Here is a 27,454-nt window from a genome sequence, read left to right on the forward strand (position 1 = left end):
ACTTCTCGTCTTGAGGACTCACTCATTAAACGTCACTCACCGCTCTTCCAGTCGGGATGACAAAGCTTCAGGTCTCTGCAGGTGCGAGCCGGGTTCTTCTTGGATCCCTCCGGGCTGCGGATGTTCTCAATCTGGTTGTTGAGACTCTTGAGTGTGGCATCGACCTCAGCATCATGTTGACGGAGGTTACCAGAAGCCTGGTCGGCCCTCATGTACCTGAGGGGATCAGGGCCCTTTTCAGTCTGACCGAGACCAGCGAAAGCAGACATGTCAATGCCAGGACCGGGGGGACCAGGAGGACCAGGGGGTCCTGGGTTTCCAGGGGGACCCTAAGGGAAAGGAAGAAAAATTGCAAGATTATTATTACTATATCTCAGATTCCTTGTTCTGATCATGTCTTTTTTAGTTGTGATCTTTAAAGTAACCTGTCCCTCCTCTTTTTGTTTTATCACCATTTAAAAATTAATTGCAAAATTTATTTATTTAATGAGGAACTTAGCCTTTATAACAACCTTTATTGCCCAGAAACAGAGAATGTTGAAGCTTCTAAGTAAATTTTGACAAATATGTTGTTGTTAAATATAATGAAAACTTTCCCTAATGTGTGAAATAATAGTAACGAATGAATACCCTATATTATTTTCTAATATGACCTCCATTAGCTATTATTAGATATCAAAATATTACCAAAATGTTTCAACAAAGCAATTTGTGTCATACAAAAAATTAGTGGAACATTTTTCTTTCAATACGCTTTGAAGAAAATACTGTTTAAGATTCAAACCAAGCAAAACTGTGACTGCTGCTGCTAAAGCATCCAGAATTACATCGTGGCCTCAAGAGAACAGAAAAAAATATATTTTGCTGCTCCACTTGTAAACACTTGTAAAATTGATTTTGCTGATACAAGTCTGACTTAAAACAACAAGGAAGAATGATATTAATAGAAAAACCTTCATTTCATAGTTTCCAACATTTTCCATCAAATCAGTTTGGGCTACTTTGCTTGTGGTTTATTTTTCGGATTTTCTTGTATTTTTGCTGTAGTTTTAAATATGAAGCGCAGAATGCAGTTAGGAAAAAAAAGACATAATAACATGTGGGACATATTACATGGACGGTAACATACATGAACTAGGGGACAACACTGTTTGTGTTACTATATACAGTATATTAAACTGGCTAAAAATATTGTACACAATACTTGAATTTAGTATGTTACAAAAGCATTTGAATCACATTTTCTTTTTTAAAGGTATTTTTAACCCAGAATAATATCAGAGTAGTTTCTCTTTTGAAGGACAACAACCTATCACGGTTACTCACTGAGGGGCCAGTCTCTCCACTGCGACCGCGGGGCCCAGGGGGTCCAATGGGTCCTGGCAAACCGTTTCCTCCATCCTTTCCAGCCGGGCCAACAGGTCCAGGTGGACCCTGTATACAAGGACAGAAGGAAACACTGATTGCTGATGTCAAAAACCAAATACAACGACGTAAACAAACATATTCCATTTGTCTTTAAATTCAGAGGAATAATCCAGATTACTGCTATAATGGAGTAACTTGGTAACATCAGGACTCACTCTTTGTCCAGAAGGTCCAGAAGGTCCAGTAGCACCCTGGTCTCCAGCTTGACCCTGAACACATTATTACATTCATACATGATGTTCTCTGCAAAGTCAAATGTTACATTTTCATGACCACACAGAATGCAATATAATAGTTCTGATTAGTTTTATGATCCTAACTCTTACAGTATGGCTTGATTTTTTTTATTAGTGCATTATTATACACAAGATTCTATTGTTTCATCATAATTTCTGTGCACGACAGGTAATGCACATTGATTCAGTATGGAAACTTACTGGAGGTCCAGGCAGACCCTGCAGACCAGTGAAGCCTCTGTGTCCCTTCTGTCCTCTCTCACCAGATTCTCCACCCTCACCCTTGTCTCCACGGGGTCCTTGAGGTCCCTGAGGTCAGATGAACAATAGCCTGATCAGAACCAGATTTGTTAATCATGTTTATGCATACAGACAAGGATTTTTTTGTGAGGAATATTTTTTAATTTGGAAAACAACCTCCTAACATTTCACTATTTGTCTGCATTAATGATACTAGGAATTTCAAGGTTAAATTCAACTTCTGTACAACAACAAAACGGTGAGTCTCAATATTAAGGCATCATACAGGCATTCCCCTGGCTCCAGCAGGTCCTGAAGGTCCAGCAGGTCCTTGTGCTCCCTGTGAAAGAAAAATGAAAGAAGGTCATGATGGTGACATAGAAACTTAAATGACTGATTACATACTGTATATATATATATAGTAACAGTCTATATTAATAATATTAGTTCATTTAATAGTGCTTGGTTTCTAACAATTTTTTTATGCTCATTTCTTTTACAAATTGACTGTTAACATGTTGTATGCTAGTATATTATGTGTCTTTGATAAGTTCATTCATTCATTTTCCGTCTGCTTCATCCGCTTGTGGGCAGCTGGAGCCTATCCCAGCTGTCATAGCGCGTGAGGCGGGGGAAACTCCGGGTGTGACGACAGTGCACCGCGGAGCTACACACAAAGACAGACAACCATGCACACACACGCACGCACGCACGCACGCACGCACGCACACACACACTCTTGTCTTTGATAAATCTGTACTTTAATTGGGCCATTATTTACATCAAAATTATTTTAACTAAAGAATATAGCTTTTCAAAATATGGTCTTTTGGAATGAGATGATTGTGCAATGAAGTGAATTTGATGCCTAATTAAGGTTAAAAGTGAGTCACATCTTTATTAAAATTTGCTGACTCACTATCATGTTGATGAGGATCATAGATACGAATATTTCACTTCAACTACAAGTGAATTTGTGTAGAACAAACACTTCAGTCAGGCTTTATGCTGGTTAAGCAGGTCAATGCAGCCTTTAAATGTGGAGCCTGCCCTAAACTTAACGGGGACACACAATCTTCAACCCCATGAAGAACCTGCATTAGAAAGACGCTACATCAGGTTTTGTATTGGGGGACACTACTCACAGACTCTCCTCTGTCTCCCTGTTTGCCTGTGGGACCAACTGGACCAGGAGCACCAGGAGCCCCTGGAGCACCGGGAGCACCAGCAGGACCAGTGTTACCACGATCACCCTACAGCACAAAGGGCACAAGCACAGAAAGGTCGCGCATTTCAAAATGGATGTGTGATTGATGTCTTTGACTGGATCACTACCGTTAACTTTGCTACGTATTGTATCTGTTTAGGTCACCTTGATTCCTGTAGAACCATCTCTACCAGGAGGTCCATCGGATCCAGGGTTTCCCTGTCACGTGACAGAACAACATGAAGTATTAATAACTTCCAATTCAATAGTGAGTAGTTGCATAATGAGCCATTCTGCAGCAAAAACAGCACAAAAACAAAATGCAAAGGTGTGTGAACAACAATTATACCACCTCGGGTATGTGAATGTGATACATGCACACACACACGCACACACACCTCTCTGCCAGGCTCTCCTGCAGGTCCAGTGAGTCCAGGTGGTCCAACAGGTCCGGGGGGTCCACGGTCTCCACTGCCACCAGGACTACCCTGCTTTCCAGGCTCACCCTGAGGAGAAGCAAGAATAGGTGTCAGAGCTGAACCTGATCATGTCATTCACCAGAGTTATATTCATTCACTGTTCTGTAGTTTTGAATTGATTTGAATATCCCAGTGATCAGGATGAGTTACACCACCTGACGTGTACGAAACATCAGAATGATAATGTCTTGTGTATTTACACCAGATTGTTCAGCGGCAAGACCAACACATGAGAAGTGAGAAAATGCTTCAGTGAAATTGCTTGGAAATATGTTGGCATGAATGAATTAATAAAAAAATTAGAAATTTAATTCCTGAAAGATTTCTTAACGTCTTAATTATCCCCAACCACACACATACACAAAGACTCACAAGTGCTTACTTGACCCCACCCCTTCCTGTTTCTCTACTCTTTTATTTTTTCTTCAGAAATATTATTCAGAATAAATTGGAAATTTCGTCACTGCTTTACACAACTGATCAGCGGATGGAGTTGATGTGAATGGTGGAAGCTAATAAGATGTTGAGACCAACATGGAATCAAAAGGCATCAACCCCAGGTGTAAAACAACGGCACAAATCTACCTCCATTAAACAGGAGAGGTTACACAACAATCAGTGGATTTAAAGGAAGGATGGAAAACCAGGTGGAACAAGGAGATTTAAACAAATAGAAAATGAGTGTGACAATACTGATATTGTGGCAGGCTGACACCTTTAAATTAGTATGGGAAGCAGAGTTAGATGAATACAGGATGTGTGGTCAATATTATATTGACTGATAATTGTTGTTACTAGTGTATATTTGTATTGAATTTGTTGTACACATCTTTATTGATGATAAAAATAAACATGATTATTGGACTATATCATAGTACATTACATTAAATTGTCAGATGATATGAAAAAGCATGTTACTTACAGAGGGTCCAGGCAGACCAGGGAAGCCCCTCTCACCACGCTGTCCAGGCAGACCGACAATCCCACGTTGACCACCCAAACCCTGAGGGCCTGAAGGACCAGGAGGACCCTGGGAGGAAGGAAGAGATGGAAAAGATCATCCTTTAGCTTCTATTTTCAACTGACCCAGAATCAGTGCTTGAGTTTGTGTTTATTCCACATCCAAATGTGTTTTTAACCCTTAGATCAACATGTGGGGTCAGACATAACTCCATTGGTTGTTTTTCTTCAGCAGCTTCAAAATAAAAGCTTGTAATATAGTCATTTTCTAGGTATTCCTCATAAAATGTGTCTGTGACATGAGGCCACTTTCGTTTTTAAAATGTAATGAATTATTTTCAAGAAATTAAAGTTTTATTATCACTACCCCACTCTTCCACGAGTGGTGTCACATATGATGCCCAAATAGTTTTAATGAATTTTTGTATGAAACTTTACTTTTCAGCCACTTTTCCTGTCCCACTCAGACACCTGTTGTCCATTATTCACTACTGCTGGAACTTTCCAATCACCACACCTGGTGTCAGCCAGCTCTCCACCCGGGGGCCGACTTCAGCGGCCCCATGACCCGCTGACTGTTGTGTCAAATGCAGTACCCCTGTGTGCAACAGTCAAAGCCAGAAGCAAGTAGTTTGTGACAGATGCAGAGAGTGAGAGGAGATCTGTTTTTTATGCTGAAAATTCTTCCAGTATATGAAAAAAAAAAAATTCAAATGGTTTTGTGTCGTGAATGTATTGCAACTTTTCATTTCGAAGCTGAAAAACAGTCCGTGGGGTCATGTTTGACATCCCCTGTTTTGCTTCTTTTCTAGAAATTCTTTTCTCAGTTCTTTGTTCTACATGGGACTTTTATAACAACCAATTTGTGTTACACAGAACAACATCAATTTCTCATCACCTCTATGGTCTAGTTCACCCGCCATCTAGACCTGACATGCAACAGCCAGGGCTCGCTGGACCTGTGTCCCGATAAACACCTGACTGTGTGGCAGCTGGGGCACAGCGATCAGCTGACTGAGACGCTGATGTGTTGATGTGTGTTTAAGATTTGATACATGTAATCTCTGGTGGAATGGGTTGTTATGCTCATGTCAGAGCATGCAATCATCTGTGGTGTGTTATTATCTCGACATGGATTTGACATCATGTGTGATGGGGGTGTGTGTGTGTGTGTGAACAGCTGAAGGCAGGCAAAATAAGAGCCTGGGTCCTCTCATCAGTCACCGAGCAGCCATGCGCCATCACAGGTTTCTACAGTCAGTGATGGACACTGACAGCTCAGTGTTTTAATGGAGAGTGGGCTCAGTGGCTTCCATTACTGATGAAATTGGCTCTTCGAATTGACAGAGTAATGTAAAAGTTGAGAAAACAAAGCAATTTAATATTATTTTCTCTTGATATTTGAACAACTGTGCTCCTGATGACATTCACAGAATTTTGGAGGCTTGAGAGAAGAGAATATGTTGGTGCTAAAGGGATTAGCGTGGTATTTCAAGTGTCACAAGGTCAGTAAGTGACACATTAAACAAAAGCCCAGATTTGTGTTTGGGAGTGTTTTATAGAGGAGTATGGGTAAAGAGTTGCAGACTCACCGGAGGACCATCCTCTCCAGCATCTCCCTTCTCTCCAGAAGCCCCAGCAGCTCCACGGAGTCCAGCATCACCCTGTCTGCCTGGGGGGCCACCGTCTCCTCTCACACCCTTTGGTCCATCTTTACCCGGAGCACCGGCAGGACCAGCAGGTCCAGGATTACCCTGTAAGTGTACATACACACACACACACACACACACACACACACACACACACACACACACACACACACACACACACACACACACACACACACACACACACACACACACACACACACACACAAGAATAAATATTATATACTCAGCAATATCATAAACATAAACATGTATATACCTTGTTCCCCAGGAGTCCATATTTAAACACACATATTAACAGATTCATAGAATCATCCTCCGGTAGCTATTTAGTCAAATAAATATTCTAAACAAACTACCAGAACTCAGACACTCTGGTCTGGTGGTGTGTTAAAAAACATGAAATGTTTGAGGGAAGGAAAATTAAAAAAGTATTAGGAGGCAGCAACAATAAGTCCAGTGTTTTGTAGAGACCATTGCTCTATCTGTTGTGCTGCACCTGGTTCTGCCCATTGTTCTTCTTTCCCACAACATTTCATATTTGGTATACCCATACAGTATTTTATGAAGGTTATATTTTGTTTTGTAACTTCTACAAATTACAGCAAAATATGGCAACCTTTTAAAAATAAGAGTTTCATAAGTACAACTAATCATAACCCTAAAAGCATCAGTGCCCTACATCTATTATGCATTGTGTAGTTCTGAACTTGCACAAAGAATAAAGTCATTGTGAACCTACATTGGGACCAGGGGGTCCAACACGGCCAGCAGCACCAGGGAAACCAGTGGCGCCCTGACACAGAAAGAGTAAAAATAATCAAAAATAATCAAAAAAACAAACAAGCAAACAAACAAAATAAAACTAATTGTGCTTCTGTAAGATAAGAATATAACCACATCTGAATTATAATTATTTCAAAATTGGACTTACGGATGGTCCCTGAGCACCGCGGGCACCTTTAGGTCCAGAAACACCTGTGGGGCCCTGGATTGGGACACAAGTTGTACATTACTGTCTGACGTTTACATTAGACCTGACATGCAACATTTTTAAATTAGTTTAGACAGGTTGTGGGATTTTTTTTTTCTATTCTGCCTGGTGTGACACAATCTGTGACCAGTTTTCATTCTGATTAACTCACAATTGTTGGAATGTAAGATGACTTATGCAAATATAACATTATTCTTTTCTCATAAAAAGTCTCTCAATCAGTGTTTATCTTGCTGTTGTGTAAACTCCGCTTGGCTGACAATGAAACTTAAAAAAAGAAAACCATCATCATGTAGGGCGTATGCAAATACAGGAAATGTGCTGTTTAGTTAGTAATGATATAAAAAGCGTGGAGTAAAACTCACTGCTGGCCCGGGGGCACCAGATGGTCCTTGGGGTCCAGGGGCACCAGCATCACCTTTCTGTCCACCTTCTCCTTGCTCTCCCTTGATTCCTGGCTGACCATCAGCACCCTGAAGTGAACAGAAACAACTGAGTGAGTGAATATAAAAAAAGATGCTTACATTAGAAAAAATGAAGGATACTGTATGTCTTGAATCCATACATATTTATTTTAATTTGATAAATTCAGAGTACAATTTCACTGATTTCTCATGTAACGGTCAAGTTTTAAGAAAGAACTACTCAATCTGTAACAAAAAAATGTACTAGGCAGAGAGAACGCCAAGCAAAAATACTATTACACCAAAGTAGCTAATAATATGAAAGATGAATATGAAAACATCAGGAACCCTTTTCTTTACCTATCTACACAGCAGATTGGTAAAGAAAAGGCTTCAGTCTCAGGTACAAACCAGGGCTTTTGAAGGGGTTCATGGACAAAAACGGAAACAGGAAACTTTTGGTATTTTGCCACGAAAGAAAACGAAACCAAAAACTTTACATGTTTTAATGTTTCAGAACAGAATCGGAACAGAAAATAATTCTAAACCGGTTAATACCGTTTTGTTTTCGTTCTTGAAAAAAATATCTGACCTCATGTTTCCCTTCCTGTTATCACTTAACGCGTGATGACAGCGGAGAGAAGTTGATGCACATCAGTCAAGGAAAAACAGTCTCCCAATATTCATAACAGATAAACACTGCAGTCTGTCAATCTTAAAAAAAAAGTTTGATTTAGACATTAACTCATTGACTGCCAGTCATTTTCATTGCAGTGTGTCCCCATACTGCCAGTGCTATGTAGTAATTAATCTCCCCCGGTGGACTTCCTCCTCTGGCGCTCCGGACATTTATCGGACTTCGACCTCTGACACTCTGACACACGCAGACTTAGTTGCATCATAAGCTGCCGCAACTTCTCCGTCCCCCTCTGATTCTCCATCCTGATTCTCCATCCTCTTTACTTGCTGTTGTACTATTTACTGCAGGGACAGATCTACAGTATGTAAACTAATTGCTTTAATTGCAAAAATGAATTGCCTAAAGCTACCTACCTATTTATATTTACATGGAACGTTATTAACCAGTTCGAGAACTTTATTTTTTTGTTCTAACAGGTTCAGGAACATCAATTCTTGGGTGGAATGTAAAACTGAAAACGTTATAATACTGTGTCTGTTCGGAAAGAACTGATTGCCAAAAAACTCTGGTTCAAAGCCCTGGTGCGAACATATAAATAAAGACAATTTAAACAGCAGCTGACATAATCTCCCTCTTATACAACTGTAAATAAACAGACTCATGCCCAGTGTAAGCTGAGACTGTTCTTGGTGTGTTTTGTGCAGATGGTCGATGTTAGCAAACATTACATAGATGCAGACAAACAACAGCTCTCTCTTCACTCTTTTGTCTGCTGGTGGAACATTCACATTACATTTTATCATTTACTATTATTGTTTAAATGCCACTTGTGTAAGTAAATAGCACCAGGTGCTAGTTACCGTCAAACAATTAGACTTAAAAACATTTTTTCTCGTCTTTCACAATTTGTTTTTCCTCACTACTACTACTACTAATAATAATAATAATAGTAATAATAATAATAATAATAATAAAAATAATAATAATAATGTGATAATACACTGAGGTGAAAAGACACAGATATAATTGTTTAAAAGTGTTTTTAGAGGCCTAAGATATGTAATATCCTCATGCTTTTACATGATTGCAATATAAAGTTTGTACAATCAATAATCAATTTGGTTATTATTAGGATGATTAGCTTAAGTTTATCTAAGTTATTAATATATTTAAATGTCACACACACACACACACACACACTCACGCACACCTATAATATATATATATATATATATATATATATATATATATATATATATATATATATATATATATATATATATATATATATATACATACACACACACATATAAATTTAAATCTCATTCATTTATACTAATGAGATTTAAATATATGAATATCTTAGATAACCTTAACCGAATCATTCACATTATATATATATATTTATTTTATTCCCAATACTGGAAGTTCATCATTGCATTGAATAAAACCCATATACTTTTAGTGTTACTCACAGGGGGTCCAGCAAATCCAGCAGGCCCAGGAGGTCCAGTCTCACCCCTGTCCCCCTGAGAGAGGAAGGAAGAAAGAAAGACAACAAAAGTGACTGAAAAGAAGGAAGAAGTCCTAAAAACTGGATGAGCCTCTAAAATCTGGACTGAACATGAATGGCAAAAATCCTGATAATCTTCAACATCAATCAATCAATATTTAATTGTACAGTGCTTAATCATATCAGCAGACATTTCAAAGCACTTTAACAAACAGAGAAACCCAACAGGACCCACCGGAACAAGATTAAGCGACTGCAGTAATCTTGTTATCAATTAACTGGCTCTCAGCAAATATAAATACATTCTTCTAAAAATCTTACTTCAACATAACTGGATGTTAATTACAATTTACTATAAGACTGTAACTGTACCATATTAATAAATAATATTTATCATTTTCTTTGTGTGGATGATAGTAGAGAAACTGTGATTCTTACAGGAGCACCACGAGTACCAGCAGCTCCAGAAGGACCAGCAGGACCAGATTCACCCTGTAAGAAAACAGACCCATCAGGAACGCATATATATACATACATACATACATACATACATATATATATATATATATATATATATATATATATATATATATATATATATATATATATATATATATATATATATATATATATATATATATATATATATATATATATATATACTTAAACGAAGAATAATGGCATCTGTTGCATGTGAAGACAAGAAAAGCTGAATATGTTTTCAAAACTATGTACAAATGAACAAACGAACAAACAAAATAAAAATCTAAACAACAACCAAGAAGTCAGGCCACAAGTCATTTTTAATTCAATTCCATGAAAGTGTCTACAAAGTCAATATTTCAGAATTAACTGAAGGTGCCAATAATAAGATGAGATAAATAATGGATATAATTGATTAAAAAAACTCACCTTGTCACCATTGGGACCAGCGGGACCAGGAGGACCAATGGGACCAGTGAGACCCTACGGCAGTTTACAGCAAACAAGTGTTAAGGTGCAGAAAAGCTTGAATTAACAACTGCCAAAAAGAAAAATGTTTGTAATGACAGAAGATTTGAATAAAAGACTTCATGCATTGAACATTTGGAATTCAATGACATGAATCTGCCGTTTTCAACACTGAAAACTTCTGCTCATGAATAATAAAATGAATGACAGTCACTCACGCGAGCACCATCTTTTCCAGAAGCACCCTCAGGTCCTTTCTCTCCAATGTCACCCTACCACGATAAAAAACAAAGTTAGCTGATGTTGCTGAGGTACAAAAACTTACAATAAAGTGTACACAACCTTGCATTTAAAATAAACAGGAATGAATCACTTTGCTGTGATTGGGACTTACTCTGTCTCCTTTGGGACCTGGAATGCCAGCAGACCCTCTTTCTCCTGGCATTCCCTGCAGGCCTGGGGGTCCTTGAGCTCCACCAGAACCAGCAGGTCCAATGGCTCCCTGTCATGGAGCAGGAATTAATCAATATTTTATGCAGAGACAGCAAACGAAAAGGTATCTCCCCACCTATATATATTTGAATAAGCTCACTTGAAAACCTCACGCTGTCACGGTTTTTAACTCCATCCATTACCTGTCAATCACGCGCCTAACCAATCACGGCGCATCTGCCAGGAGGAATTACGTGAACAATATGGCGTAAGGCATCAGGCAGCGAGGCTTTTTGTTGCGGTTACACCTTTCGTTCACACGACAACACAGATATCACGGACAAAAACGCTGGACAAAGTGAAGTTGTTTTTTCGGTTACAGTGTAACCGAAACTTTTCTATCCGGGGCTGTCTCCATGCGATGAAGACCGCTGTGACATTAGTGTGTGTGTGTCTACATGCACACACAGAATGGACGGAGTTAAAACCGGCTATTTTCTGACGTATAACAGCTACACATCAAAGACGCGTTGATAAATATGCTTAACAGTTATTTGTTCGTCTGTCATAAAGTTTATATATTTATTTATTCATTCATTCATTCATTTATCATTCATTCACGTTCCTCGCCAACACCAGTTCTGGGTCAGACCAGGATGCTCTGCCTGCTGGTGGGGAAACTCTGTGATGGAGGTCGTCCTCCAACAGGAACGGCGTGAATTTCCACACGTCCCGGTCCCGTTCTCAGAGTTGTTCTGCTTATAAACGTGTTGATCAACGCACTTGGGCGGCTACGTGTGGAAATGGCCTGATTCAGGTAGTGGTTCAGTTTGTGCTGCGAGTTTTGACAGCGATATAAGGCCGGTGTTTTGTAAAGCAGGGGAAATATTATCCCAAAAAAATCATCTTAGACCTGCCACAGTGGACAAAAATGTTGTTTTTAAATAAAATCCAATGATATGACTTAAGGGTAATCACTGGCTATACCTCAACGTTACAAAAGCACAATCACGGTCCATACCCCAACCACCCTCCCCTCACCGTACACGTTTACTGTATTTTCATTTTCATCATGTCCAAATTATTACTTTCTGCAAAATACCACACACTTCAAAATGCTGACTGATATTTTAGCACCCAGTAGATGTCGTACTAGAGCACATGAAGCCTCACGAAGCTTTGTACCGCAGTGAACCAATTGGGATGAAAAGCTTCAATGCTTCATGGGGCTTCATCTGCCCATCGGTAACTATACATGGACTTCCCAGTTAACATAATTTTAGAGTGTCATAACTGTTCCAACAATTTTCATGTTTTTGAGCAGAAAGTCCAAACAGCAGGAACGACACAAACTGTCCAGCTATGGTTTCCGTTTGGAATGGGACAATCGATGTAGTATCCAAAATGTTCCTCGGGCATCTGACGAAAACGATCTTTAAGTAACTACATACAGTTGTGTTCATGTAGTCAGCTAACAGAACTATCACTTCTCTAAAATTTCTTTTCCACCTGCTCTTTTGACAGGTGCCTTTTCCTTTAACGTTAGCTCCATTCTCAATCTCACTATTAGTTATCTTTCTTTCTCCAGTTAGCCTGCTGACATTCATCTACGGCTTCCCAATGCCCACCCAGCGCAATCTGTGATTTGCCAAAACAAAGTCGTTACGTCACCATGTTGATTTTTGACTACGTTGGGTGTAGTTGGTTTATAATACCAATACATTTGTTTTCATATGTTTGGTATAAAGTCTGATATTATTGTTTTATCATGGAATTTCCGCTAGTTTCATTACCACTGAACACTGTGCCAGAAGCAGGTACACGTATCTAAACATCATTTTATTCACAGTTCAGGATCTTAATGAAGATTGTGTTGCTTTGCTTCAGATCATTTTTAAAACACACCGAGGACTGCAACTCAGTAACACTTTGGGACCCATCGTTTTGATATCCTTTCCCTGACAGGTTGTTCATTTACTGGATTAAAAATTTCTGACCGACTTTGTCAACCCAAATAGTGCAGTACAGATTTTAGGTTCAATTTGCTTCTTCAGAATACGGGCCAAACGTAATCCTGTATTTTGATTAGAAGATTCATCGAAGCTTTCTATTCCACACATCAACACAACACAAATGGAGGGAGACTTTGTTTCTGTAAGTGGCTCCAGCAGGCCAATCTTGGTCAAAAGCTGTGCGGCTTATCAGCAACGCTTTCGGATGTAGCCTCCAACAGCACAGCTGCTGCATATCTGCAGTCATTAAGCTGTAAGCAAGGGGCTCAAACAACTTCGACTTCGGCTGCAAATACATTCAAACTGTGTATTTACTGAAGGGGGTGATATAACAGAAATCCTCTGGCATCCAGCTCAGATTGAGCTTTACCTTCCACAAATTGTCTGCTCTTCACTCCTGCATCACCATCTCACTCTGAGCTCACTAATCCCCATCCTCTCTACCCAGTCCTGTCTGACCTCAAGCGAAGGAAAATCTATGAAGTGGGATTAAAATCTGAACAGATAACAAACCAAAAGTATCAAGTGAAGCTGCTCTGAGCTCTTCCTGCATTCAGAAAGCAGTTGATTTTGTTGATGGCTGATAAGCCAGTGACTGTCTACTGTGGACTGATTTGAAATACGCTAAGGTACCGGTTGTTTAGAGGTGTAGGGTTCTCTGTCAAATGCTTACATTGTAGGAATTTCTTAAATTTAGTAATGGAATGTGCTAAATAAATTCATATAATGTTAAAAATGAAATCCTTAATTTATACAGTTTTCTGTAATGGGAGGTGAGCTATTTTGCTTGAAGGTCTTCTCTTTACAAAGTATGTGTACTAAAATAAAAAGTTTAAAAAATTTTCTTCAAAATATTACAAGTATTTTTTTTGTATTTGTACAGTATTTACATGTAAATGTCTGTAGAGTTTGACTGCATGTATGTTAATGTAAGATACAACTGTTTGTAACATGAGGCATATATGTCCATATATGTTCAAATATGTATTTATTTCTTTTCTTCATTTAAAATTTCAGAAAAGAAAATTACTCTTTCTATTCCTTTAAAGTATAAATAATGCTTTGTGTTTATAGAGGGGTGATAGATATTCAACACAGGACTCAGAACAGAGTATTTTCAGGTCATGGTTGGTGCCCTCACCTCTAGGCCAGTGGTTTCTCAATATTTTAGACATATGAGCCTTTCAAACAATACAGTAACTGCTGTTCACATTTGTCAACTGGTTGTTGTGACAAGTCCAATTTTAAAGTTTTCTTGAGTCCTGCAAAAAGACGGCTTGTTAGTAATTCACAGGAAATGACGCTACATTTGGGGGGGATAGGGGATAGGGTAATTATTTAAGTTTGTCACAAATTGTTAAAGTTTATAACCATATTAATGTGCTGATTTTACACACACACACACACACACCCCACACACACATGTGTATACAGTAATCCCTCACTTATTCACGCTTCAAGATGCGAGGCTTCACTGCATTGCGGATTTTTAGCAGGTAGTCATGTGACATGTGTACACGCATGCTATTGGTTGACAGCATCTGTGTGAGCACTGCGTTCCAACTGAGGGTTTCTCCTGTAACTTTTCTTTAATACAAAAGTGTTTTAGACAGTCTATACCAGTGTGGGAAAAGGTAATACAGATATAAGGTGGTTTAATATCAATATGGGGAGGGATCATGAATGTTTAAATGACCGTAAATAGTAAAATAAATATTTGGTGAATAACGATGGATGACTGTGTGTGTCTGTGTGTGTGTGTGTGTGTGTGTGTGTGTGTGTGTGTGTGTGTGTGTGTGTGTGTGTGTGTGTGTGTGTGTGTGTGTGTGTCTATGAGTGCATCCCTTCTTTTTTGGGTTAAATTTCTCGATCAACTTAAGTTAAGTTAACCTAAACTGTCAAAAACTACATAATGCAAATACTATTGGTTGATTTAAGCGGAAAAATGAAACCCTAACAGATTGTACGATCATACTTTCAAGGATTCTGATGTTTCAAAAAAAATTGTTCATGTGACTTTATGAGATATTTTTTCTCCTCAAATGACTTATAAAGGTAGTAAACTAGAAATCTTTTGCATTAAAGTCATTACTTTGCTTAATCTTTGTCATATACAAGTTTTAAAAAGTCCCTCCATAGGTAACATAACTGCTATTTAAAAGGTTAAAAATTTCAAAAAGATATTTGGTAATTTTGAGCAGGGTTGAACTTATTTAAGAGACTTAGGCTGACACAGCAGAAAAACACTATTGTCTTTTTTGAGGGTTAACATTTCTGTCATATATGATTTCAAGACGGATTTTTTTTTCAGTGTTCTATTGATATATTAGAAAAAAAATACATTCCACACTTGTCATGTAGAGAGTTTCTAATCAAAATGCACTGACAAAAAGAATATATTGGACAGATCCAGACAAAAATTTTGGCCAAATGGACAAAATTTCTATTGACATACTCAAGGGATAGAAGAATTTTTGTCAGTGGTGAGATAATAATCAGGAATGTTGGAATAACCTTGGGTCCATCAGTTCCAGGTGTTCCCGGCAGACCTCGTGGTCCCTGCAGACCTTGAGTACCAGCAGCTCCTCTCTCTCCTGGGAAACCACGCTCTCCCTATAGAGACACAAGAGCCATCAGTGACATTTTTGACAGTCAGTCAGTCAAACTGAGAAAGCGAACACAGAACACTTACTCTGGGTCCAGTGGCTCCAGCAGCTCCTCCCTCTCCAGGAACCCCCTGAACAGAGAACACAAGGCGTAAAATACAAGTAGCATCTCACTGGTAGTTTCAATCAAGTTACAGGAGCAGCCTTTAGACTATTCTATATTTACAGATATAAAAAGGACAGAAACATTTATTAAATGGAACCCATACCTGGGTAATAACAGCCAAGACAGAAATGAGCTGAATGATTATTTTAGCACCACACGTTTTCATAAATTCAAAGCACGGCAGGAACACAGATCATTGTTCACGTTTGGATAACATATCTTAATTGAAATCTTTGACATTTTGAGATGGTGGAGCAAAAAATAATCTATTTACTTCTGTTCAACCTTCAAAAAAGGGTAACCGCAATGCCAGGATAACATTACAATGAAAAATAATAATGCTGTTAATGGTGCAAATACAGGAGCAGCTGTATCTTGCCTATCTGGGTTCTGTTGGGTTCTGTTGGATTTCACCGCAACAAACCTATTTGAGATAGGACAGGATGGCGGCGCGTGCACACGCAGCGGCTCCTCTCTAACCCACTAGGGCGGTTCTTTCGTGTTTTTTTATTGCCTGCGGGTCTGAGAGAACTGTAATTTCATCTGTGCTGTATGTCGTGTATATACTGTATGGTACATTTGACAATAAAGTTGATTATGACTATGACTATTGTGAAGTTATCAAGAAAACATTTTTTCAGGATATTTTTCTCTCAAAGTTATTCCTACTAGTTTCTGTGACTTCTTTTATGAAATTATATTTCATAAAAGAGGGGAACACACACCTGATCTCCAGGCTTGCCTCCCTCTCCAGGGGGGCCAGGAGGTCCTGGAAGACCCTGAATAAATCAATAAATAAATGAATAAAAAGATTTCAGGAAAAAAGCAACGCATCAGTAATGAAATATAAAATCCACAATCTATCCGTGTACATTAGATCTCAAATTCGTGGAATGGCTGCGTTTATACAGAAACTGAAACATACATTTTAAAGTAAAGTTTTGAAGGGATGGACTCACCTGGAAACCTGAAGGACCAGGCTGTCCTTGCTCTCCTCTTTCTCCAGCAGGACCCTAAACAGACATTTTATCATTACAATTCCATTCTATTAGAAACCATGTCATTGACTTTTAAAATGTTGGAAGCTTTTGTGAAACTTGCCACTTACAGTATATACTGTATGTCTCATAGAACAACATAAGTGCATTGCATTGTGGCACAAGGAAACAAGCTGCAGTCATCTGGGCCAACAAAAATGTCCTGACATTTGTGTAAAGGAATTTTTTTTTCTGATCTTGAAGGTAAAGCTATCTGCTTGGTAATCTGGGGGATTGAGATACTGGAGTTTGCTTTTAAGCAACAGAAAAAAGAGGAATATGTTATCGTGGTGAAGCTACAGGTGGTGGGATTGGAAAGATAAGGGTACATACGGCAGGGCCAGGGGGTCCAGCGGCTCCAGTTTCTCCATCTTTGCCAGGCAAACCCTGAGGAGAAAAAGGGAGCGGGGGGAGTAGGAGATGGGAAGACAAATAGGAGTGAGACAGACGAATAGATAACCATGAACAGTTGAGACAAAGGTGATGTTACAATGTGGATCAACAACTGTTAATTATAACTGAGCTTTGTGCTCATGTTGAAAGCTAAAATAAAAACCAACAATGTGTTAAGTCCCGACTTAACACATTGAGGAGATCTTTGCAGTTAAGTAGAGAACTTTAAATGTCAGAAAATAAAAACTACGTGACTATTGTATTTTCAAATGTAAGAGAATGTAAGATTCACCTGGATGAGGCGAGAAATATTGTTAAAAAGGCAGACAAGATGAAATAACTCACTCTCAGACCAGGAGCTCCACCCAGTCCTTTCTCACCAGACTTTCCGTGTTCACCCTAACAACAAGGAAACAAACAGAACGCAGCAGTTAGACCCTGTTCTGTGTCCTTCTTCTTCAATCTGTCCTGGCTATGAGAGCTCATTTCACCCCCTTTATAGAAAATACAAATAAAACAAAGAAAAGATGACAAAACAAGAATTCTTTGATGAAGCTGTGTGTAGATTCTTAATTATCCAGGCCATGGTTATCCAAAGCTGTTTAAATCAACTTATACACTTTTGATTAAGCTCTATATTATATCAAAACAGGTCAGCCCATTCATGCTAAATTTTGTAGAAAAAAATGCTCACAGTTGCTCCTTTTGGTCCTGGGAATCCCATGACACCAGGCTGTCCACGGGCTCCCTGTGGGCCGGGGGGGCCTGGACGACCATCCTCACCAGGGGCTCCCTGGTCAAATGAAGATGAAGAAGAGTCAACATTAATGATCTCATCAATACACAGTATAAGCGGTCATGTGGTGATTTTTCAAACATGACCAGCAGTTATAAAAACATGGGTCTGATAGAGGGACAAAACTTTTAACTGGAATGGAAAATGCTTAATCAAACTGAAATGAATGGAGAACATAGAAGAGGTCAAAACGTAGTCTTGAGGTTTGGATTTTGGTCGAGAAGAGAAACGTCCAAGGATATGCAAGAATTAGTCAGCTTGTTGACTTTTTTTTGTCTTTTCTTAGCTCCTGCACAAATAAAATCCTATTTTCAGGAAAATAAATAATCCACGATCATCAGTCTGATCACGTGTCAATCCTTCAGCCACTCATTCAAAACAACTGAAACAACTGCTTAATCAGTCATTGAAACATATTCCTAAAAAAATGTCCGTGACCATCAAACACAGATAACAAAACCCTTTTCACAGTGCAATGATGCATTTTATGTCAAAGTGTTTAACATTTGCCAAAAGAAGAGTTGATTAAATGAAGCAGAGCACCTGATGTACAGATTTTGGACCTGACATTTAATTAATGGATTCGACTGAACTCAATGGATTAAGAGATGTCCTTAACAATAGCAGTCTTTCGATAAATTCAATCCCAAGTGAATTTGAGAAAATAGCAATAGTGTGAATAACAGGAAAAACCCAGACATGTAGAGCCTGTTTGAAACACAAACACCAGTGCAGATGGATAAACCTCCTGCAATCCTATTTGATGAAACCTACTCATGAATCATTATGTGACGAGAGCACATTTAGAATTATAAATCCCCCAGCATCAGCGCTTTGAACCGGTTCATGGAGCGAAAACGAAAACTGGAAACTTTTGGTATTTTGCCAGGAACAAAACCAAAACCAAAAACTTCATATTTTTTAATGTTCCGGAACAGAATCGGAACAGAAAATAATAGTAATAATAGTAATGGTAATACCATTTTTTTTCGTTCTTGAAAAAAATATCTGACCTCATGTTTCCCTTGTCATTCACTCAATGAGAGTGGAGCGAAGTTGAGTCATATCACCAGCAGTCAGGAAAAAGGCAGTCTCCAAATCTCAATTATATTCATAACAGGTAAACACTGCAGTCTGTCAATCTTTAAAAAATGTTTGATTTAGACATTAACTCACTGGCTGCCAGTCGTTTTCAGTACACCGTATACCCGTACAGCCAGTGTTTTGTAGTAATTAATCTCCTCCGGTGAACTTCCTCCGACGCTCCAGACATTTATCTGTGTTTTCTTTCTGTTCACGATCGATCACAAGATGCTTCGTTCAGAGCTTCACGTGTTCGCTCCCTGGTGAGCTCTGACATACACAACCTCTGCTGCATCATCAGCTGCCACAACCTCTCTGTCTCCCTCTGATTCTCCATCCTCTGTTCAGTAACTGGATCAGTGCCGTTCTGTTTACTGTCAGGACAAATCTACAGCATGTAAACTAATTTATTTAATTTTCAATTTAAAAGTCTTAAAGCTACCTACCTATTTATATTTAAAAGGAAAGTTATTAACCGGATCGGTAACTATATAGTTTTTTCTAACCAGTTCACGAACGTCAGTTCATGGGTGGAACGTAAAAACCAGAAAATGTTATAATTCTGTTTCTGTTCGGAACCAACCATTTGACAAAAAAATTCTGGTTCAAAGCCCTGCCCAGTATGTTTCATATTTTAAAAAAAACAGCATACAGCTGCTCACGTTGAATGAGGATACAGGGTGTATAATTACAATCATGCATTTACACAGTGAACAAAATAATAAGAAATAAACAATAAGAAATAAATTTCACATACAGATGGCCCAACTTTGCCTTGAGGACCTGCATCGCCAGGGCGTCCAGTCAGGCCCTGTGAAAGAATACAAAGACAAAATCCAGATGAGTCATCAGACATCCATATGTGTGATTAAGAAAGGTGGCAACATATGGGGACTGTGACAGACAATTTACACCTCTGAATAGCCCAGTGTTAGAAAAAAAAAGGAAGTGTTTAATGTGCCAGTGACTAAAATAAATGTGAGAACACTCGGATACGACTATTGCTTTCCAGAGAAATCACTATGAATTGAGAGATCATTCCTCTGACTTCACACAGAAAGGTTCGCACCTTCCCTGACGAGAGGTGGCACACAACGTGTAAGCACAGTGGCTGTCATTTTGTCAAGTCTCTGGGTAACCTCACCTGGGATTGCAGCACCTTTAGTATATTTCGCATCAAGTGTGTTTACATTTACAATATTGGAGGAGTATTCCAGTATGTGAACAAGAGCTGTAAGAAGCCAATTTGAGCCTCCAGAAGGAGTTGCTCTATGGCAGTGATAATGGAGAACACTTCAAAAACACCTTTGAAATGTAGGACGTGAGGGTGTGTGCATAAATGGGTTAATTAAGTCACAGTGCTATAATTTTGTAATTAAAGCAATTCACTTGGGTTTAAAAGTTAACTTGTACCTTCAGAATGAAACAGTGCATGTCAGGAGAGCTTCATCATAAATAATTGTTCTGTTGGTGAGGGTTTTCTGGTGTCATGTGACCAGCCCCTAAATCTGATAAACTGTGACTTGAAGCAGCATCAACAACTGCTGAAGACTTCAAATTAAAACACACGAGTAAAAAGAGCTCGTAACAAATCAAATGAAGCTCGCTTCATATCATTGCTTGAGACTTATGGTCCATGGCTGTGACTATCAAATGGGACGAGAGCCCAAAACTCAGAACATGTGATGATTCAAATCTGTGTAACTCTTCAGAGTCTCATCACTTCATAGAAGTGGTACAAACTAATCAACTGGAAGCTAATTAAGTTAACCCTGTGAAAACACTTTTATTATCTAAGAATTAACACACAATCAAGAAGCAGATTAAGTTATTTTCTTAATTTAGTCTTTAACAGCAATGTTTTAGGTGGATGTGAATTAAAATACAACGACTGGGAGCTATAAAGATCCTCAATCAAATATTAAGTAGTTAAATATAACTGAATTTTTAGTTCCAGGGTGGAATCATATGACCTTCGTACCTAGGTAAATACATGCCATTTATAGTTATTACTTACTTATTTCTAATTTTTTACATCACATTTCTGCAAGTCATTAACATTCAAAGAAAATCTCTTACTCTGGCACCAGGCAGACCAGACTCTCCAGGGCGGCCAGGGTCACCGTTGGCACCTTTGGGACCGCTGGCACCGGCAATTCCACGCTCACCAGGGGCTCCCTGTGTTAGGAGATAGAACATAATTAGAGTTGGTCACTCTGTAAATCACTAATTCAATTCTCAAACCCCATAGGCAATAAGTTTCCCTTTTCACAGTTTGAAAGAGTTTCATCGACCTGCTGGAGACGAGAAGATTCAATAGTGACAAGTTCATTTGATGACAAATGAAACTGTTCAGGGGAGATAATGGTAAATGACATGCTGGCTTTACTGATGGAGGACATGTAGGTCACCAGTGGATCATGGGCTCATGAACTCTGCTGCCATCTTAAGGTCACATACCAGAGTTACAGGAACAGTGAAGCCGGTCACATGAATGCCTTAAGAGTTTGTTCTTCACTGGAAGCATATCATGTTCTTCATCAACGCGTCAGTAAAGCTGTGGATGTGAGCTCAGTAAGACGAGGCTCTGTGATTATTTCATGTCTCATCTTACCATGTCCTCTTTATTTCATTTAAGATTTATTACGACTTAATGAGAAGAATAATGATTCTTCAGAGATGAACATGACTGACTAAAAAAGAAAAACAATGAGTGAAATCAGTTCCCAAAATTATCTCCTTGCATTATCTGTTTAGTGTGTGACTAATGGTTTGTGTCTTTTATTAATTCCTAATCATTAGATAAATCTGTAACTCAAATGCAGCCTATGGTTATGTCCACAGATATTCTAGTTATATGGAACTTGCTCTGTATTATGGGACTCATGTTACACTTAAAGGGAACTAAAAAAAACTGATGTATAATGTGTGATCATTTGGGCTCTAGACCAGTGGTCCTCAACCGGTTTAATCTAAGACAATATCTTCATGGACCGGCCTTTAAGGCGTGGCGGATAAAAACAACTAAATAAAATTATGCAACCACCATAAAAAATGGTATTTTACAGCTTTCTTTTACTTTGAAATCGTAGGTCCTTTTTCTGTCTCCTCAATGGCCCCTTTACCCTGCGCAAAGAAACCTTTCAAAGATGTTTTTTTTTTGTTTGTAAAAGCTAGCTTGACATTTTCAATTTAGCGGTAATGTATTCTGTGTTAGCGTCCGGAGCGGTCCTTTTAAGAAGATAGTCATGCGACAGAGGCAAGCATCTTGATAAGCGTAAAGAGTGACTCATAGATAAATGAGGAGGAGTGAAGCCGGTAACTTTGCAAAAAAAAACATTGTTCAGAACTGGGGCGGCAGTGGCTCAGTGGTAGAGCAGGCGGTAGGGCGGGTCGTCCAATGTTCCAAAATCGGCAGTTTGATTCCTGCTTCCACTCAAATACACCCGGAGTGTGAATTGACAGTGGGAGTTGTCAGCTCACTCCCAGAGCACTGCTGAGGCGCTCTTGAGCAAGGCGCCATCCCCTTTACAAGTTGCTCATTTGTGGCGCATCAAGAAGGAGCTGCCCGCCACTCTACCTCCCTCTGCATGTGTACAGGCACCCTGTACGTGTATTTATGTGTATTGGAGTGGCCTGTACACACTAATATAAACATATATAAGCATGTGTTTGATTGACAAAAAATACTAGAGTGTGCCGTCTTAATTTCCCTCAGGGGATCATAATAGTACAAAAAAATTAAAAAGTTAAAAAGAATCAGATAATAAATAAAATGGAAATAATGTATTTCTGTATTCTTTCTGTATGGCCCGGTACTGATTGATCCACAGACCAATCAGTACCGAGCCAGGTTCGCGGCCTGAATTTCTCCGTTGGAGCTGGTAGTATATTGATTATTGTCATTATTAGTGAGACCAAAGTCGTTCAATAAGAGCTGTAATAATTATTGACTGCGATACTCGCCTTAGGACCAGCCAGACCATCTTGACCTGGGAATCCTCTGTTACCAGGGGCTCCCTAAAGAAGAAAAATGAGAGCAAAGTCAATGTTGTGACTATAACGACCACATCTAAACACTGGAATCACATTCTGCTCAGTAAACAGGCCCCTGGTGGTGTCAAATAAAAGTACAAGCTGATTAAAATTTCATTTGATTAAAATTTGAAAAGTAAAACCAGTTTTACTCTGATGTTGCATACAAATGTGTAACAGACATAAAAACATGATCATCACTAGTTCAGCAGTCGCAACATTTATGTGTGAATTAGTTGTCGTTAATAGTGGGCATTAAAGAGATCTGAAAGAAATATATTTGACCACATTTTGTTTTTGTGAAACGCAGGAGGAAAATCTTGTTGTGGAACATTTTCTTAAGAAGTCAGATGTGACTCACTCTCTCTCCTGGAGGTCCAAGTGGTCCAGCAGCACCAGGCTCCCCCCGGGGTCCTCTCTTTCCTTCTTCTCCTTGTGGGCCAGGAAGTCCCTGAAGACCATGTGGTCCCTGGAGATCACATCCATAACAGGACCATATTATTACAGGAGCCGAAAATGACTACCATACCAAACCATAAAAGAATAACATGATCATGACTTCTCATCCTGCATTAGAAATCCTCAAATATATGGGATCCTTTCAGATCATTTATACTGAAGTTGCAATTCATTGGCTTCAAACTTACTTCATATTTTATTATAAAACTAATTAACTGTGGGGGTTTTTTTTTAACCGTCAATGGTAGATGAGTGGCTGTACAGAAAGAGATGCAGGGACAAATGAATGGAAATAATGCACTCACAATTTCTCCTTTGGGTCCAGTCTCTCCCTTGAAGCCTGCAATACCTGGGTCTCCCTGAACATTAAATGAAAGCAAGACAGACAGACAGACAGATGAAACAAACAAAGAGAAAAACAGAGAAAGAGAGAGAGAAAGAGGGCGAGAGAGAAAACACCAGAGACAGAAAGACAGAGGGAGAAAGACAGGGAGAAAGACAGCGAGAGAGACAATGTAAATAGCAGTTTATTTTTTCTCTACTACGTTATTAAATGGAACGGAACGGTTATTAAGGCTTTATACAGAGTGCACATACAGATGTTCCTTTGGGCCCAAGAGGTCCAGTTGCTCCCTGAGGACCAGGAGGACCGCGAGGTCCAGGGAAACCAGGAGCACCAGCAATCCCAGGACCACCCTACAGAGAGGGAAGGGCAGTCAGTCCGATGGTCATCATTTGAATTGATGCTGTTTCACTAGGTTACATCAATTTCCTTTAAGGACACCATCTCATCATAAGCTTTCAAGCTGCATCAAAGAGCTCAATGGGTGTTTGAGTTCACCATGTTCAGGTTCTCATATTTAATCAGTTATAATTTTGAGATCCAGCACAAACTGTTTGCTAGAACAGCTCTGCAACCAAACGTGGAGTAAAGTTTACATTAAAGCAAAGTAGAAAAATGGTAATAAAATATGGACACCATGACAGTTAATACTTACAGATGACCCTTTTGCTCCAGGGATGCCATCAGTACCAGGGTTTCCCTGCAGCGGACACAAAGTGAGAGCACAGCAATAATGATGGTTCTGATTGGGTCTTCTTGAATGATTGATCTCAAACTGTATTCATCACTGAAAACCCGTATCTCACTTCTCTGAGGGCCATTAAAAGTATATTTTACAGAAAATACTTAAAGTCAGTGATATTGGTTATATTAAAACCTGTTGTTGAAAACAAAATCACTGCAGTCCTTTAGAGTACTGTACGTCACATCATCAGTTCATATACACTGCCATGTTTCACTATAAAATGGTCTTCTTAACAATTTTACTCACAGAGGCACCAGAAGGTCCAGGTGATCCGGGAGTGCCAGATTCTCCTCGGGGCCCCTGAGCCCCCTCAGGTCCACGAGCACCAGTGGGACCAGCTTCTCCCTGTTAAAAACACAGGTTGGAGAAGACAGGTGAACTGAAAAAGAATCTACTAACTTTTTAGCAAATACTATCATAAACAAAGAATAGATAATTAATTATGAATGAGTAATACTCAGTATGTTCACAAACACAAAAAAGAAATACAGTGGGCATTTTTAACTTAAAAAAGTGCATCTAAAAATAGAAACTTTAGTCCTTAGCACCATTAGCTGTGAAAGTTAGTCCGTAACACAAAATGCTTGTAGTTTTATTTTATAATCTAATGCAGTCTAACCCTAACATCCACAATCTGAAATATAAGTGAAGTACAACAGAAATTAACTTATCTCTGACAAATGAATGGAGTCTAACACTAAATCTGGATGAAGCAACAAATGACTGACAGAAGGAAGAAGTGGTTCATTGTGCACGAATCCCATATGTTAAATAACAGTTACACTCAGCTACACACAAAAAACACAGTTTCATCTAAGTTAGCTTTCACAGGGCAATTACACAGGATGTAGGCGATCAGGGAGCAAAGATCCATTCATCCATCCATTTTCCACAACTTGTTCGGAGTCGGTTCGCTGGGGCAGCATCTTCAACAGGGAGCCCCAAACTTCCCTTTCCCCGGCCACATCTACCAGCTCTGACTGGGGGATCCCAAGGCGTTCCCAGGCAAGCGTTGAAATACAATCCCTCCACCTGGTCCTGGGTCTGCCCTGAGGTCTCCTCCTAGCTGGATATGCCAGGAACACCTCCCTAGGGAGGCATATCGGAGGCACCCGCGCCAGATGCCCAAACCTCCTCAGCTGACTCCTTACGATGCAAAGGAGCAGCGACTCTACTCTGAGCCCCTCGCGAACAGCAGTGTTTCTCAGCTTATCTCTAAGGTAGACACCAGCTATCCGCCTGAGAAAGCCCATTTCCGCTGCTTGTATCCGCAATCTCGTTCTTTCGGTCATGACCCATCGCTCATGACCATAGGTGAGGGTGGGAACGAAGATTGAACGGTAGATGGAGACCTTTGCCTCTTGGCTTAGCTCCCTCTTTGTGGCAACAAAGAGGGAGCTTTGTTGCCACAAAGAGGGAGCATAAAGCGACTGCATTACTGCTCCAACTGACCCAATTCTCTGTCCAATCTCCCGCTCCATTGTTCCCTCACTCGTGAACAGGACCCCGAGATATTTAAACTCATTCACTTGAGGAAGGACCTTATCCCCCACTCGGAGAAGGCTTCCTGCTAAGGACCATGTCCTCAGATTTAAAGGTGCTGATTCTCATCCCTGCCGCTTCACACTTGGCTGCAAACCGGGCCAGTGAGCGCTGTAGGTCACAGGCCGATGACACAAATAGAACCACATCATCTGCAAAAAGCAGCGATGCAATCCTGCCCAACAAACTGAAAACCCTCCTCACCACGACTACGCCTCAATATCCTATCCATGAAAATCACAAACAAAATTGGTGATAAAGTGCATCCCTGGTGAACAGCCACTCGGAACAAGTCCGACTTACTGCCAAGAACCCGAACGCAGCTCTTACTATGGGAATACCGAGACTGGATGGCCCTAAGGAGAGGCCCCCTCACCCAATACTTCCGGAGTACCTCCCACAGTAAGTACCCAGGGACCCGATCATACTCCTTCTCCAAGTCCACAAAACACAAGTAAACAGGATGGACATAGTCCCAAGGCCCCTCTCAGATCCCTTTGAGAGTATAGAGCTGGTTCGTTGTTCCACGACCAGGACGGAACCCACATTGTTCCTCCTCAATCCGAGGTTCGACAATCGGCCGGACCCTCCTTTCCAGCGCCTAGGAGTAAACCTTCCCAGGGAGGCTGAGAAGTGTGATGCCCTATAGTTGGCACACACCCTCTGGTCCCCCTTTTTGAAAATAGAAACCTCCAACCTAGTCTGCCACTTTGGCACTGTCCCAGACTATGTGTGGGACACTTTTGTGTGGGACAGTGCGTGTCAGCCATGACAGACCGTCAACACCCAGAGCTTTCAGCATTTCCAGGCGAATCTCATCAACACCCGGGGCTTTGCCACCGTAAGGTGGTTAACTACCTCGAAACCTTCACCCAGAGAGATTGATTCGAATATCCCAACATCCTCCAGCTCTGCCTCTGCAACAGAGGACGTGTCAGTTGGGGTAATTGGATTCAGGAGTTCCTCAAAGTGTTCCTTCCACCGACCGACAACCTCCTCAGTTGATTTTTTGTTTTTGTTTTTTTTATATACTGGTTTGATCCCCGAAGGGAAATTAAGAACGCACACTCTAGCTACTGATTCAAA

General features: G+C 39.8%; 1 protein-coding gene across 3 annotated transcripts in view; it reads right to left on the reverse strand.

Annotated features, from left to right (window-relative positions):
- col2a1b (collagen, type II, alpha 1b) overlaps positions 1-27,454 on the reverse strand; it is a 48,672-nt gene that overhangs the window by 1,760 nt on the left and 19,458 nt on the right. For all 3 annotated transcript variants that reach the window (XM_068316451.1, XM_068316448.1, XM_068316449.1), the window contains 33 exons: positions 25,073-25,171; positions 24,737-24,781; positions 24,336-24,434; positions 24,044-24,097; positions 23,641-23,748; positions 23,211-23,264; positions 21,324-21,422; positions 20,002-20,055; positions 18,060-18,158; positions 17,711-17,764; positions 17,306-17,359; positions 16,895-16,948; positions 16,661-16,714; positions 15,856-15,900; positions 15,678-15,776; positions 11,114-11,221; positions 10,938-10,991; positions 10,681-10,734; positions 10,207-10,260; positions 9,731-9,784; positions 7,577-7,684; positions 7,152-7,205; positions 6,960-7,013; positions 6,143-6,304; positions 4,513-4,620; positions 3,510-3,617; positions 3,277-3,330; positions 3,050-3,157; positions 2,191-2,244; positions 1,866-1,973; positions 1,584-1,637; positions 1,327-1,434; positions 41-329 (listed from right to left, as the gene is read on the reverse strand). In XM_068316451.1, the coding sequence (XP_068172552.1) occupies positions 41-329; positions 1,327-1,434; positions 1,584-1,637; positions 1,866-1,973; positions 2,191-2,244; positions 3,050-3,157; positions 3,277-3,330; positions 3,510-3,617; positions 4,513-4,620; positions 6,143-6,304; positions 6,960-7,013; positions 7,152-7,205; positions 7,577-7,684; positions 9,731-9,784; positions 10,207-10,260; positions 10,681-10,734; positions 10,938-10,991; positions 11,114-11,221; positions 15,678-15,776; positions 15,856-15,900; positions 16,661-16,714; positions 16,895-16,948; positions 17,306-17,359; positions 17,711-17,764; positions 18,060-18,158; positions 20,002-20,055; positions 21,324-21,422; positions 23,211-23,264; positions 23,641-23,748; positions 24,044-24,097; positions 24,336-24,434; positions 24,737-24,781; positions 25,073-25,171 (2,764 nt within the window). The remainder of the gene's footprint in view (positions 1-40; positions 330-1,326; positions 1,435-1,583; positions 1,638-1,865; positions 1,974-2,190; positions 2,245-3,049; positions 3,158-3,276; positions 3,331-3,509; positions 3,618-4,512; positions 4,621-6,142; positions 6,305-6,959; positions 7,014-7,151; positions 7,206-7,576; positions 7,685-9,730; positions 9,785-10,206; positions 10,261-10,680; positions 10,735-10,937; positions 10,992-11,113; positions 11,222-15,677; positions 15,777-15,855; positions 15,901-16,660; positions 16,715-16,894; positions 16,949-17,305; positions 17,360-17,710; positions 17,765-18,059; positions 18,159-20,001; positions 20,056-21,323; positions 21,423-23,210; positions 23,265-23,640; positions 23,749-24,043; positions 24,098-24,335; positions 24,435-24,736; positions 24,782-25,072; positions 25,172-27,454) is intronic.

Source organism: Antennarius striatus, chromosome 5 (assembly GCF_040054535.1).
Source record: "Antennarius striatus isolate MH-2024 chromosome 5, ASM4005453v1, whole genome shotgun sequence".
Classification (NCBI taxonomy): Eukaryota; Metazoa; Chordata; class Actinopteri; order Lophiiformes; family Antennariidae; genus Antennarius; species Antennarius striatus.